This window comes from Phoenix dactylifera, chromosome 11, assembly GCF_051530095.1.
Source record: "Phoenix dactylifera cultivar Ajwa chromosome 11, Ajwa_hap1_PhDact_Kaust_v1.1, whole genome shotgun sequence".
Taxonomy (NCBI): Eukaryota; Viridiplantae; Streptophyta; class Magnoliopsida; order Arecales; family Arecaceae; genus Phoenix; species Phoenix dactylifera.
In genome coordinates, this window is record NC_143200.1 from 7,448,221 (window position 1) to 7,464,003 (window position 15,783).

Genomic DNA, 15,783 nt, shown 5'->3' on the forward strand with positions numbered 1-15,783 from the left:
TAAATACCGCATTTGGAGGAAAGGGAGAGAACGAAGAAAAGAATGGCAAGTCTTAATCTCATGGGAAGGTATGCCAAAAGAAGAGGCCACTTGGGAGAATTATGAAGAAATGACCCGGCGATACCCACATTTTATCCTTGAGGACAAGGATATTCTTCAAGGGAGGGAGAATGTTGAAGACCCTCGCAAGCGCCACCGTCGGGGCCTTCAACCAAGGGGGAATACCGGCCCGGAGGAGGACCACGAAAGGACATGCCAAGGTATGAGTTTACTATTTTGCTTGGAAAGCATTGGCCGAAGCCCATTCACGCTTGGCCAAGCCCCTCCATGCTTGGCCTAGCCTTGGCCAAGCTCTTCTCCACTCGCCCAAGCTCACCCATGACCGTGCCCAACGAAGCCCGCGCCCGTGCCCACGCACGAGCGCGCCCAAGACATGCCCAAGCATGCCTCAGGCCACTGCTGGGCGCGCCCAGGCCATGGCTGGGCGAGCCCAGGCCACAGCCGCACTCAGGCCACGGCTGGGCATGCCCAGGACACAGGCCGCGCGCCCAGCCGCCCGCTCGCGCGCCCAGGCGCGCGCCCGCGCGCCCAGGCGAGGTTCGGGCCAGCGAACCTCGCCGCTGACCGCAGCCGCCAGCGCGCCCGGCCGCGCGCCCGCCAGCATGCCCGGGCGAGGTTTGGCCCAGCGAACCTCGCCGCAGACCCGCCTGTCTGCGCGCGCGCCCACGCGCGCCCGACCGTCCCTGCGCGCCGCCTGCGTGAGCGCCCACGTGCGCCCGACCGGACCTGCGCGCGCGCCCACGCGCGCCCGACCGCCCCTGCGCACGCCGCCTGCCGCGCCTCGGCGCCCGTGCCGCGCCCACGCGCGCCTGCCGCGCCCAGGCGCCCTACCACAGTGCCCAGGCCGTGCCATAGGCCTGCCAGCCTCCTGCCAAGGCCCCAGCCGGGCCAACAGCCTATGCCCAATGCCTGCCCATGCCTTGGCCAAGCCTTTGGCCCTTCTCATGCCATGAAGACCCCTATGCCTTGGCCACTCTTGGGCCACTTGGGGAGCACTATAAATAAGAGGGAATGAGGCTCTTTTGACCATCTTACATCTTTTATCTTAGCACTTGTATTTCGGCCTTAGTGGCTTGGGAGGGACCTTGTCTCTTTGTATTCGGTCTTGAGGTTTGTCCAAGACTTGGGCTAAGGAAAATCCATCATAGTTTTCCTTAGATGTTTTGCTTGTAAGCTTCATTTTGGAAAATAGAATCAATCAAGCGTTCCTCTAAATATCTCCACAAATATCCTTTTGAGTTTGATTGTTTTCTTCTCAAGTCAAGGGTCAGGTCAAGCTGCAACCAGTAGACCCTTCCCTTGCCTTGATTCCCTCGGCTACTTACGAACTTGGCACACCGCGGCGCAAGCTCAAACTACCACGGCGTTACCCGCTCGGCCCTTTACCTACAACTCTAAGTCATCCACAAGAAGCAAACGTGCAAGACTTGGTGTGGTGGCTTGGGGCCGAAAGCCACCCTCCAACAGCCTGGTCCGCGCGCCTCATGCGCGCCTGCCGCAAGGCTCGGCGGTAGGATCGCCCGCGCGCGCCCGCGCGCACGGACTGTTGTCTGTCTCTGCGAGGTTCTGCGCGCTATCCTCACCGCGCCTGGCCCAGCCGTGCGCCCGCCTGCGCACGGCCCGACAGAGGGCCAAGCCACTGTGCTCCAGGCAAAATTTGCCCCAACCGTGCGCACGCCTGCGCGTGGCCTGCGCCCGGGTCGGCCTGTCCTGTGCGCAACTGCGCGCGGCTTGGCCCGCAGGCCAGCGCCCGACCTGCCTGCCGTGCGCTCCCTTGCGCACGGTTCCTTCTATGTGCGCGCGCGCCTTCCTTGCGCGCGCCCAACCGGACCATCCGTCCTGCATGCGCCTGGCCTGGGCTCGGCCAGACCACAGTGCATCTGCCCGCGCACTGATGCTTCTGCGCTCGGCCCAGCTGTGCGTCGCCTGCGCATGGCCCGCGCATGGGCCGAGTGTCTGGCCTTGGCAGGGCCAGACTTCGACGGGCGCCTGGCTTGCAACCAATGTCAGCGCCCGAGTCCATCGTGCGCCCACCCTGCGCACAGCCTCCCTACGCCCGGCCTTGTCTTGCGCCACCTGCGCGCAGCAAATGCATGGGCCGAGCATGCGCGCGTGTGCCCCGCGCGCGCTAAGCCAAATGGCGTGACACCCTTGCTCTGTTTCCTCACAGCCAGTGTCGGTCAGCTTTGTTATCACACTGCCCTACAAAATCCTCACTGCTGTTCCTAAACATGCTGCCATCAGCAACGAAAGATGTCAATTAAGATAAAACAGTTGAACTGGCAACGGCATGCTTCAATTCAGTGGTAAGCAACAGTTCTTTAGCAAATGCTCCATTTCAAGTTATTAGATTTCGTTTCGGCCTTACACCCGGGGCCGTGAGTTCGTGAGTGGATTTATCGTAGGCCAGTTTCCTTGATCTTACCAGCAGAATGAAGGCTTACTCTGGCCCAGCGGCAAAACAGAAGCCTCTAGCTTCCTGACTTGGCTGTGGACGGTAGCCAGCTTAGGTCATTGAATCACAGGTGCCTCCACCTTTACCTGAGCATGATAGGTTCTAAACAAGAAGGAGAAAATGCCAAAAATGTTTTGGGCCCTGAATTTCTCTCCTGTGGCTTGGTCCCTGCATTTCTCCTGTTCTCTCACCCCACCTCAATGGATCATGCTGATAAGAAGATTTTTATGTGATTCCGGGATAGAAGACTACAAGGATCAAATTTTCCATAGTTTGAATATGAGAAACTTTGGAGCCAAGTGAAGCAAAGAAGATGACCAATTTGTTTGACCAAAATCCATCATAAGTATCTAATCTCTTTGGTTGTGGAGAAGGTGAAATAATGGAAGAACAGGAAAGCAAATTAGGAGAAAGGGAGGAAAAACAAAAGTCGTTCTCTTTTGTCCAAGCCAAGGAAATTGCAAAGAAAGAGCGTTAGCATATATTATCATATTTGGAGTTATCCAAATACACTTTTCCTTTGTGCGATTTTCTCTCAAAATCACTGTCTTTTGAAGAACTAATTTGAAAAATTATTTTTTCTATTATATTCTATTCTATTTCAGTTATCTATTTTATTATATCTATTGTATATTGCAATTCAAGAACGGTTTAAAAAAGGAGAAAAAAATTGGAGCTCTGAATGATGAATTTTTCCAATATAACATGTTAGAGTTATCATGGTCGGTTGGCTGATTTAGCCGATCTAAACATAGTAACATTTTTTAGATCATTGTACAACCTCTGAACCTTCCACTTTTCTCATTTTAGTATAATTATAGCAATGTAATCCAAGCAATCTTTGTTCATTGCATGCTTCTCTGTTTGCTGAGGAATGGATAGTTTACATCTATTTTCTATATCATTAAAACAAAAAACAATATTCTTGAAAAAATAATTGTCACTAGAAAAATCAATTTCATCATAAAAAAAAATTTGGTGACGAAAAAATTATCATGATGCTCGTCAAAAAAAGTGTCGCTATAGGTGTACTATGGCGATAGACATGTTTGGTCAAAAATATATTTTAATTGTGACAAAAAATATATTTTTTACTTAATAGTAAAGCATTTGGCGATGATAGTTTCTGTCATAAGAAATGATAATTTCATGACATTAACAAACTCGTTATCAAAGAGATTATGTTTTTGTGATAATATTCAATAAAGAATACTCTTTGCCACTAAAAATTAATTTATGGTGATAAATGAGTAAGAATTTTGTCAATAAAATGTACTCTTATAATTTAGTGGGGAGAAAATTCTTTTATATACACTTACACAAGGGATCAAACCAAATCCTCTTGAATTATTGCCCGCTACTCGACCACCATGAAAGTAGTGACTTCTAATCTACAATTATGGTTTATTATGCTCATTCAAACTTGTTTATATTATAAATACGCAACTGTTTTAAATATATTGTGCAAGTTCGGATATACGATTTGAAGTTATACTTTTATTGATGAAGTTCTTTTTGTCATTTCAAATTTGGAGGTCACCCTTTCTTTTCTGAAAGATATTATTTACTTCTAATCAGTTGGAGCCTTCTGGAATGCTTTGTCCACAAACATGGGCACAAAGGAAAGCTTCAAAATCAAATTAGCTCCAAAAGCAATCATATTATATCATGCCCATGATGCATCACAAATACCTCCAACATGATGACATTTTAAGAGATGAATGAATGATCATGACTTACCAATAATGTGAAGCCATGTCTCATAGGGCTTTAGTGGTCGATCGAAGTGAAATGCATGTGGAAGGACGAATAACACTTAGCATGTTTAGATGCGAGACATCAGGATTCTTTCCAGTAAGACAAATAGGTTGTTATATGCGTAATGAAGACATGCTGCACTAGACTTCGCTTTACATATACAGAGAGATTCCAAAGCAACTTCAGATAGGAGAGGATACTAATTGCTTGCTCCATGCCTGTCTGGTTCTTGTTCCCAAGTGTCGATAGAGCTTTATTATTACCTTCACTAGAGTTAATCGCCAACCTTTTTGCAGATCTGTTTATAAGTTGACTTTATTTGCATGCCAATCATCGATTTTGGTCATTCGTCGTGCCTATTGAGATTGTTGCATGGGCTGCCTAGCTAATGGTTCTAAGCTTGGCCAATAGTAACAAATCTTAGTCAAAAATATAACATTATATGGAAGGCTCAGCAAACCTTTGAGCAAATGTGCTGAGAGTTGATAAGCATTCAAATAGATGCACTTCTTCAGGGCATATCTATTTTCATTTGGGGACCTGAACTTTTAGTCAATAATAAAGGAAATTGTCTGAGGAACTCATATTTCTTTTTTGATATTGTATAAAACATTCTCAACATTATATGGAAGGCTCGGTAAAACTGTGAATGGAATGTGTTGAAAGTTGATAAGCATTCAAATAGATGCATTTCTGCAGGGCATGTCTATTTTCCTTTGGGGACCTAAACTTTTTGTCAAAAATTAAATGTCTGAGGAACTCATATTTCTTCTTTGATTTCGCATAAAAAATTCTCAACATTATATGGAAAGCTCAATAAACCTGTGGACTGAATGTGCCGAAAGTTGATAAGCATTCAAATAGATGCACTTCTACAGGGCATATCTATTTTCATTTGGAGACCTGAAGCTTTGGTCAAAAATAAAGGGAAGTGTCTGAGGAACTCGTATTTTTTCTTTGATTTGCATAAAAAATTCTCAACATTATACGGAAGACTCAGTGAACCAGTGAACAGAACATGCTGAAAATAGATAAGCATTCAAATAGATGCATTTATCTATTTTCATTCGGGGACTGAACATGATCCGCAACTCAGGATTTTTGGTCAGATTTGGAATGAACTTTGTCTATCCATTTCATTCCTGATTTTTCCAATGGATCGATATAGTCTAGAAATTCCATAATGTTGGTCTCTGATACATGGCTTTCATTTGAACTAGTTGACCAGAGTCACCATCTCTTGGCAAAAAAAATGAGTCACATAACCTGTTAAACAACATAAATAACAACATAAAACAGGACATGTGTTTAATAGCCCTTCTACATCGACCAGGCAGAATGTAAGCAACATTTTTTGTACATTCTGATGAAAGCAGCAGACCTCTCCACCAAAATGAGGCTTCATTTCCCCATAAGAATCAGTGCTTGCCAACTGCAGATATGTGACCAATAATAATACCCTGATATTCTTGGTCGCTTTTAGGGCCTCACAAAGATTTCTGCACCTCATTGTATGAGGCTTGGTCCTCCCCTCCCTTTGATCATCTCCTGCTCCTGAAACATCTCAAAGACAGATGAGGAACTGGTCCATGAGCAAGGTAACAGGGATGCCAGTTCCAAGCTTTGAGAGGACACGTGAAGCAAAGTATTTTAGGAAGAAAAGTGATGAAAAACATGAGTCATCCTTCCATCTATGCGACCTCTCAGAGCTTGTACTCCCTTCACTGGCAGGGCAGAAGTAAATTCTAGCATAATGGTTTTATATCTTTAAAACAAATTATTTTGCATTTCATGGATCGCTCAACATGACTGCTTGCGACTTGACCTATTGTTTTCTCCTAACAGAACCACTTGGATGTGACCGAAGTAGTAGCATCATGTCAGTGGTCTCAACCATCTCCAATGCATGCTAATTAATGCCATGATCAGCATACTGCAGGACTTGTTTGCTGCAATTCAAAGGAGACGAACAGCAACTGTCTTACAAATTGTAATCCAAGAAACTTCTCTAGACAGTTGTTTGATCACCCTTCCCTTCCAAATTACAATTCAGAGTCTTTTCAGCAAAATAATATTGCATGACCGTAATTCTTGTAGCAGCCCAGCCCGATTTATTTGGGCTAAAGGGCTGGCCCGAGAAGAATACGCCCAATCTTTCCCTGCTGCAGCCAGAGAAGGAATCGGAGTCTTCGCTCTCCTCCCAATCTGGCGAAAATCGAGGACTCCCAGGGCAATCTGAGTTCATCTAGGACTTGGAGACTTCGCCTATTTAACTTTCCTCCTCCTCCTTTGATTTTCTCCACTGGCAACGCCAAAGATCGCTGCCAATTCCAATTATTCTTCCTGAGTTTGCTCCTTGATTCCTCCCCGAAGATAGCTGCCGGAGACTTCGCTGGATCAAGGTAAATGTTCCTCCTTGCTCCCCTTCCTTTCTTAGCAGACATTGCTTGGGTATTAGCTAGCAAATCACCAGGATTTGATCTGAAATAGGGTGCCCTATTTCGGCTCCCTTCTTTCGAGCATGCCGCTGCCACCGACCGCCCTCCATCTCATGTCTCCACCTTCATCCGCCACCTCATCGGACCACCAAGTCTACGGCCACCAGTTATCTCCTTCTTCCTCTGTTTTACTAAAATAGAAAGAAAGAAAGAAGAAAGAAGAAGAAAAAGAAAAAGAAAGAAGAAGAAAAGAAGAAAAAGAAAGAAGAAAAGAAGAAGATAATGATGAGAGAGAGAACCATCCCTATCTTTCTCTCTCTTCTCTCTACTCTTCTCTCTCCACTTTCTCTCTCTACTTTTTCTCTCCTCTCACCAGTTTCTCTTTCTACTTTTTCTCTATAAAATGTTCAAGGAACTCACTATTGGGTCATGTCGACCTGATCTACGAACTCGAGTTGACCCCTATAAAGGGCCCTGATCCGCCCTAATGCTCAGGCTGCCTACTGGACCAATCACCCTGGCCCTATTGAATGTCTTTGAAAATCTTCTTTGATAAATTATGTTGATTAATCTTGGCCTTGATCAAGTCCATGCCCTATGATTTATTGATCGAATCGTCCAAGTTTGAACCACCTAGAGCCGCCGAACACTGTCACCAGACCAACTGTCTCCTTTTCTTATTATTTAAATTCGAATAGAAACTAATCTCCCTTTTAATATCTTTAAATAGATTTAGCAGAATCTCCTAGTGAAGTTTGACGGCCTAAGATGAAAGAGATAAGCAAATCTTATACTTCTTACTAGTTTTCAAACTTGTGAGTAAATTTAATACTTCTTACTAGTTTTCAAACTTGTGAGTAAATCTTATACTCCTTACTAGTTTTCGAACTTCTGAGTAAATCTTATACCCCTTACTGGTTTTCAAACTTGTGAGCAAATCTTATACTCCTTACTAGTTTCAAACTTGTAAGTAGATCTTGTGCTTCTTAATATCTTTTAAATGATCATGTCTTTCGTGCATAAAATTTGCTTATGGAAATATCATGTTTTTTTAAAAAAATATTATGGATCGGCATATATGTTATGAAAATCATGCTTTAATATGAAAAATATTTTATAAATGTTTTGGTGAAAATAGTTTTGTTATAAAATATAAATCTAATCATACCATTTGATATTTTTTATCTATTTATATGTATATTTTATGAAAACATATAAGTTTTCTAAAGGCTCTCAGATAGCTATGTATGATCTCTTGAATTGTGAAAATTGATACCCAGAGCTACCATCCATACGAATACTAGTCCTACCAACGAGTATAAAGTTGGCATACGAACATAAATCTATATTGATTACGAATACTAGCCTGTCATGGGTATAAAGTAACCATAGCATAAATATATGTGGGCAATGTTTTAAACTATACTATGGCTAAATGGTAGAAGAAAGATTTATTTATTTATTTGCAAAATAAACTTGAAACTTATGTTTATGAAATACAGGTAATTTGTTCCTGCATGATTTATTTTTAATATATTCTATTATAAAATGCTTTATTTTGCAATATCTGTTTTTTTTAAATGATGCATTGACATAGAAAACTTATTTTTGATCCAGTAAGGTAATAAATGGTTTAGTTATAGAACTGTGTTGCTCATATACTTCTATTTTTTTTCTTTCTCGAGACAAATAGGGTCGATAGGAATGAAGGATGGTCCAGACTTGGAGTTTGCATTAGCAAGCTTGGCGATGTATATATATAGCCGAGCAGAATTTTAGTTTTATAATTGATTATGAATTTGTAATTAGTGATTTTCTGAATAGTAAGGATTATGGGTTTGGTATTTAAGTTTGGATTTAGACACTTTGAACTAATTTTATTTTTTTATTTAATGAATAATGAAATTATATTTCTATTTATTCTATTATATTTGAGATGGATTTGAAAGCTCAATGTAATGTTGGCTTCGTGTTATCGTGAGTTGTACCCCTTGGTAGCATGACCATGTCATATTCCAGATATGAGGCATGACAATTCTTCTCCTCCTTTATATGATTAGTCTAGAGCAACCTACTTGGCCAAGAAATATACGCTGTTGAAGCCAATTTGTGCAATGGCAATGCGGAAAGCCCTTCCAGGACTCTCACAAAACCCCAAAAAAGCACACAAATGATTAATATTTTCTTTTGAAATATGAAAATAAATATTTCCAAAAGAGAGAGGAAAAAGTAACCAATTTGCAGTGACCATTATTACATGAACTACTACACCAAAACAAAAGTTTCTTAGCTTCCCGTTCATCCCCCCTTCGCCAACTCTAGCCATGAAGCTTACTAAGGTACAAGACATTAGCCATCATTATTTGTCCATGACGCTTTAACGCAACCTAGGGCATTATTCAGTACATTGCAGCCTTGTGTGTCCCTACTTTACCATTCACAGATAAGAGCACCATCTTGAAATCCTCGTACCCGGATTAATACCTCACCACTTGCCCTCAGTGTCACAATTATTGCTAAGTTGAGTGCTTATTCAGTGATGATCCTTTGCACCAACTAATTACAGTAATGATAACCATGCATGATGACTTGAGGGCAATCCTTGTCTCTTGGAAGACATGAATGCTGAAAGCAATCAATATGGTCTTCTGATCAGCTTCTTCCTTGCATGGAACTTGGACATTTTGGAGCCCCCTTGAAAGTTGCTGTTAAGTGTTAACCCGACCGAAAAATATTGTTGTTGTTAACCATTATTCTGAAGAGGAGGGTTCGATATAACTGCGATGAAAATAAAATGGCGATGCACGAGTAGATCAAACAAATCTCAAGAAAATAAAATTGTTACTAGTTTAACTTCATTGTCGCCTACGCAATGCAAAATACGAATTATAACAGCAGAAGTTCTGTAAGTTTTTTCTTTGAGAAACTATGTTTCAGAATTGACAATATATACACTGTAAAAAAAAAATTATATGCATTCGCGATTATTATGATAAGTGTTACAAATATGGGTAGATTTTTTTCAGACACTATATTTGAAAAATAACAATATGTGCTCTGTCAAATGCTAGTGATTTTGACAATTAACAACTAAATTGGTCCTTGATGGTTGCACATACTTTTGCAAACAATAGACCGCTCTCCTAACCATTATAGTGGTTGCTATAATGTTGTTATGGCAATCAATCCAAATGAATGACCGAACATATGCATGCATGTATGCGAGCATGTTGATAAGCAGAGCATCATCCAAAATTGGAATTGTAATTAACAATCCACATAGATGATAAATATCATGAAGTACCTAGAATCCAAAAGAGAGATAAAAGGAGCACCAGACCACATGTGCTTTGAAATGAAGACTCGACAATATTCCCATGCAAAAGTTTGAGCAATGATGGCCCCTATGATTTTCATGCAGGGCTTAGAAGGCTGCAACTAATACAAATCCTTCCCAAATTGGACAGAAATCTACGTATACCCACTGAATTTTCTCATCAGAAAGTCTTGCTAGGATCATGCGTAGTCCCTGTGTATTCACTAAACATAAAAATTCCAGAGTAAAAAATCACATGCATGCAACAGGTCCCATACCCTTTAACTTAAATAAAGGTTAATAATCTTCTTCATCTTATTAATGGACTCTACATAATTTTCTGGTATGGAGAGATAAGCTCTATCATCAAATGGCCATGGTTACCACGCCATCGGTATCTGATAAAGACTTTGTCTGCCTATGATGTTCGCCATTGGGATCAATGGCCGCCAATGGCAGTCAAAGTGGGGCATTGGCTTTCCTACAATACCACTCTCTCATTGGATAGCTTGACCGAATGGACGAATGCTGTGGTGCTATAAGGTAATATTCACTGTGCACTTGGAATAATGAAAGCTTTAGCACTGTATGTCAAGTAGCAAGTCCTCCATTGTCCAATGAAATCTTTTAAAACCAACATGCTCCTAAAATTCTCTCAAGCATCCCGTTCTCCAAAAACCCGCGGGCACCTCCCTCCATTTTAACTTCAATTAAAGCCAAACTAAGGCTTGTTCTTATTGGCGAGGCAGCGAAGGGACTAAGCCCCAGCTTGACAGCCTAAAACAGGGAGAAAAGAGAAGCATAAAAAGACTAATTGTGTAGTGGATGGAGAAATATGGACGGATTACCAAGGAAATCCATCATGCCATTGCTTGGAAGGAAGGAAACCCAACTATGGGGACTCGTACGGAATGTGCGTTGGGCAGTTGGACAAATCTCTTGTTTAATCTACTAAATTTCACTTGAACTAAGCGATCACCCACAGTTAAACTATCAATTATCATATCCACAACTTTTATATTGAAGTAGTAGGTGTGCAGAAATTCTTCTTCATGATTAACTTGGAATCCTTTCCTTAATGGTATGTAATAGAGCAACAAAAAGGTTACTAGTCGAAAGAAAAAGGTCACCACTCAGGAGAAGAGAATAAGAAGCAAAGAGAGCACTCAAAGGGCCCTCTGTTCCACCTCTCCTCCTGGTCCCCATTTTGGAGGAGAAATCCAATCAATTCAGTCAATTTAGATTGCTCCTCCTTTCCCCACTGCGCCCCACTCCATGCGTAGATGGAACGCCTAGAGCAATTAAGAAGGCAACGACCTACCTCAAAGCAAGAACGACGCGAAGGAGGAGGAACAACTCCCCACCCCTTCCTCCAGGGAGAGAGGTTCAATGAACAGGATTCATGAGGTGGGTGTTCCAAGTTTCATGGCTCGCTCTTCTTTCTGCCACTAAACAATGGGAAATGGCAGATTCCCAATCATCCTTTCTCCTCCACAGGAGACACCCATCATTGCTCTCAAGCCATCCCTTTCAAACCTGGGAAGCTGAGCTATGAAGCCATTCCACCTGCTTAAATCTCCTCCTACCCCTCCCTTGATTCAGTTCCATCTACCAACCAAACCTCCAGAATCAACAGCACTTCTTCCCTATCCAAATGAAGCCTTATTCTACTACTGTCAATAGCTTCTACTCCTTTCTCACCCATGGTCTTGACGACCTCGACCGCTCCTTCTCGTCGAACGCCTTCATGTCCCTCCAATTCCTCCAGCATGCCGTGGCTCTCCTGCGCTCCCTCCACTCCCACCTTACCCACCTGGTCCAGAAGCTCCACCTGCCCGTCGGCGAGAAATGGCTCGACGAATACATGGACGAGAGTTCCCGCCTTCGGGACGCCTGCCATGTGATCAAGCTCGGCGTCTCCGGCATCGAGAATTACTGCTCTGCCGGGGCCGGCATGGTCTCCTCCCTCGATGAGTGGCGCTGCAATCCCAGTCCCCACCTCACCCGTCAGGTCTCCCATCAAACTCCTTCCTTTCTTCAATTCAATTCTATACAGATAGCTAATCTTTCTCTGCTTTAGGTGATGAGGGCGATCTCGGTGTGCCGGAGAGAAGGCATGGGCTTGGAGGAGGAGAACAGGGTATTGATGGAGACGAGGGTCGAGCCGCTGTCGCTCCGGTTCGACGACAGGGCTCCCATGGAGTCCAAACTCGTTGGCTTCAATGGCTTCAGGGGAGTGCTGTATGCGTTCAGGAATGCCAGCTCCTTCCTGCTCATGATCTTGCTGTGGGGATCAGTTTCCTGCTGGCCGGAACCGAGTTGCCACTCCGCCGCCACCGAGAGCTCGCTCTTCTTCGGCTCAGGATACATGGTGTCGATGGCTAGGCTGCAGCAGAGGGTGGTGGAGGAGATGGAAGGGATGAATGGCCGGCCGGGAACTCTGATGTATGAGTTCCGGAGGGCGAGGGCAGCAACAGAGGAGCTGAGGGAAGATCTGGAGAGGGGAGGGAGGATGGGATGTGAGCCTGAGGGGATTGCAGGAGGTCTGAGAGAGAGGGTTGAGGGCTTGAAGGGGTGGTTTGGGATGTTGAGGTCTGGAATTGAGGGTCTTGTAGGACAACTGGATGATTTCTTTGATGACATTGTGGAAGGCAGGAAGAAGCTCTTGGACCTGTGCAGTCAGAGGTAGGTTGGTACTTGATAGGAAAGCAGATGGAGAGAGAGAGAAAGAGAGGGTCACTTACATGTGCTTTATTTTGTTTGCTCTAGTCGATTGTATTGCAGCTGCTGTTTTAGATTTTATATGTCTCTGAGATCTTCCATGAAATAGAAAATATAGAGTAGATTTATGTTTATGAGAAACAAAATAAGATGCTATGAAAGTAACTTGCCACAAGGTAATGGACGCTCGTGAGTAGGAATCCTGGATAGCAGGTGTCACGCCCCGAACCCGAACCTAGGCCCGGGACGCGCCAGACGCCGCACACCCGCACGGCGGACCGCACGGGCGTGCAAGGCTGAATAATCAGACACTCAAGTCGCAACATCAGATCACAATATCAATACTAAAAATCTATCATTTATGATAATCAAATCAATAATTCAATTTCAAATGTCTCAAATAAAGTTGATAACATTTATTTACAAGATCAATTACTTATGACAAAATGAATCTAAATCTATCTATGTCCAGTGTCATAAGTCCTCTCCTCCCGAATTCCCTATCAATCATCTCCTGTAATTATGTCAAAAACAGGTATGAGCTACAACAGCTCAGTAGGTAACAACATGCAAAAAGTCACGATAACATGTATTAAAGCATATGCAATGTAACTACAGGTCATGTGCACAAAATAAATATGATGATCCGCAAACCAATCCGATACTCAAGTAATATATATATATACCATCTCAGTCTATCACATCACGCATAACATAATCCACAGATCAAACCGCATGACTACGGCCACATCACCCAGTGGCATGGTCACACCGAAGTGTCAACACTCTGCTCCTAATGGAGCCCTGCACCGCAGTGCTGCACCCCAGGGTGCCCAACCTCTACTCCTCAGAGCATGCTCCGCAGAGCCAAAACACCCCATAGTGCCGGAACTAGTTCCTCATACAAGTCGACAGGGCCAACGTTTCCACCCCATTGGCGGGAATCCTAGACAATAGTCACGCGGTCTCCAAAATCACATCCACAATTTCCAACAATCAAACTTAATATAAACATAAGTTTTCAAACCAATATCTACATAATAGATTTTCAGATGATCGATTTCCAGTCAAAAACATGCTTCTAAATAATAATGATGCCAAGAATGTAAAACATATCAATATGCTGGAAATAACCATACACATATGCATAATACATGTAAATCATACTTTGAGCAAGATTACCTACCTGGGTTAGCTTAAGAATCCCTGCCACAGATATCACGAACCCCTGATTAAAACACAAACTTTAATTATTTAATTAACTAAGAAATATAATTTAAACTATTTCTAATCCCTTAAACCCTTAAGTTCATAGATCCAAGAATGGGCCCCTAAGATCAAACATAGACTCTAAAATCAGGATCCTTTAAACTCAAGTCAATCGTGGCCCAACACAGATTAAGCCCAATTGAGCCAAACCAGATAACAGGTCCGGATCAGATTTCGAGCCCAACCCAAACCAGCCCACAGTTCCAATTTGGCCCGACTCAGCCCAACACAGACCCCTAGCCCAACCCAAACCAGGTCTGATCAGACCATAACAAAACCCATTCATGGAATAGGTGGAACCGGTTCACAATTTAAACCCGGTTCAAAGTCTGGTTCACCCTTAAGGCACGGATTTCGATGCAAAGGAAACACCCAAAGCTCATCTGTGCCTGGTTTGAGACACCAACAGGGCACAGAAAATGATGCAAGGAAAACACCCAGCCGGCGGAAGAAGAAGAAGAAGAGGAAGAAGAAGAAGAGGAAGAAGGAGAAGAAGAAGAAGAAGAAGAAGAAGGTGGCTGGTGGTCGGCCCTCGGCGGCCGACCGTGGTCCTCGGCGGCGTGCTCGGCCAGCCGCCGTCGGCTACCCCACCTTCACAGGCGGCACCGAACGGGAAGAAAGAGAGAAGAAGGAGAGAGAGAGAGGAAGAAAAAGGGAGGAAAGAGAGGGAGACCGGGGCTGGAAGCCCGGCCCCCCGTCACCCACCTCCGGCCGAACCCATTTCGGCCGGATTGACCTCGGCCGGCCACCGTCGGCCGGTCGATCAAAAAAAAAATGTCTTTCCGAAACAGGGCATGAAATTGATTAACCTAACCTTATTCTTTCCCCTCTTAAATCCATAAAACAGTAAATGTGTAGTCTTTCTCACCTCCGGCGGTCGACGAGTGGCTTCTCCGGCGGCGATGGCGGCTCCGGCGACGCCTACGGCTCCGGCGACCGTCTCTAGAAGAGGGGAAAATGAGGAGGAAAAATGAAATGGAACAAGGGTTGGGGCTCTCAGAGAAGAGAAAGAGCGAGAGAGAGAGAGGGAGAGAGGGAGAGGGAGAGAGGGGAAGGGCGTGCGGAGATCTCGCTGGCCGTTCGGCCGGCGTGGTCTTCGTGGGCAAACCACGATGACCCAACTGAAGTCGGCACTCCTTGCCGACTTCAGTTCGGGTCTTCACACTCTAACCAACTAAAAAGAAATTTCGTCCTCGAAATTAAAAACATACCTCAATCCGAGAACAAGGCTGGATACTTTTCTCTCATCTCCTCCTCCAGCTCCCAGGTGGCTTCTCTCTCACTATGATTGCTCCACTGGACCTTGACATATGGGATAGTGCGTCTTCTCAAGACTTGGTCCTTCCTATCCACTATACGGACAGGCTGCTCCACATATGTAAGATCGGCGCGAAGCTGCAAAGGTGCCACATCAATCACATGATTTGGATCAGCAATATACTTCCTCAGCATGGAGACATGAAATACAGAATGAACTCCCGATAGAGCAGGTGGAAGTGCCAGTCTATAAGCAACAGATCCAACTCTCTCGAGAATCTCGAAGGGTCCCACATATCTCGGACTGAGCTTGCCTCGAACTCCAAACCGCATGATCCCTTTAGAAGGGGATACTCTGAGGAACACATGATCTCCGACCTGAAATTCCAATTCCCGCCTCCTGATATCTGCATAGCTTTTCTGTCTACTCTGAGCTGCTCGGAGTCGTTCTCTGATCAACTGAATCTTTTCCATTGTCTGCTGCACCATCTCTGGACCCAAGATCTTCC

At 44.1% G+C, this 15,783-nt stretch overlaps 1 protein-coding gene across 1 annotated transcript; it reads left to right on the plus strand.

Moving 5' to 3' along the window:
- The first annotated feature begins 11,175 nt into the window (after positions 1-11,175).
- Positions 11,176-12,882, plus strand: LOC103713907 (uncharacterized). Its single transcript, XM_088706723.2, has 2 exons — positions 11,176-12,038; positions 12,108-12,882. The coding sequence occupies exons 1-2, from the start codon at positions 11,682-11,684 to the stop codon at positions 12,714-12,716; spliced, it is 966 nt and encodes a 321-aa protein (XP_088562849.2). The 5' UTR covers positions 11,176-11,681; the 3' UTR covers positions 12,717-12,882.
- Positions 12,883-15,783: the final 2,901 nt, after the last annotated feature.

Bases quoted from the DNA above. Each gene is read 5' to 3' on its own strand.
- LOC103713907 (XM_088706723.2), top strand. From the start codon at position 11,682: ATGAAGCCTTATTCTACTACTGTCAATAGCTTCTACTCCTTTCTCACC. The intron at 12,039-12,107 runs GTCTCCCATCAA...TCTCTGCTTTAG, and splicing joins GTCCCCACCTCACCCGTCAG to GTGATGAGGGCGATCTCGGT.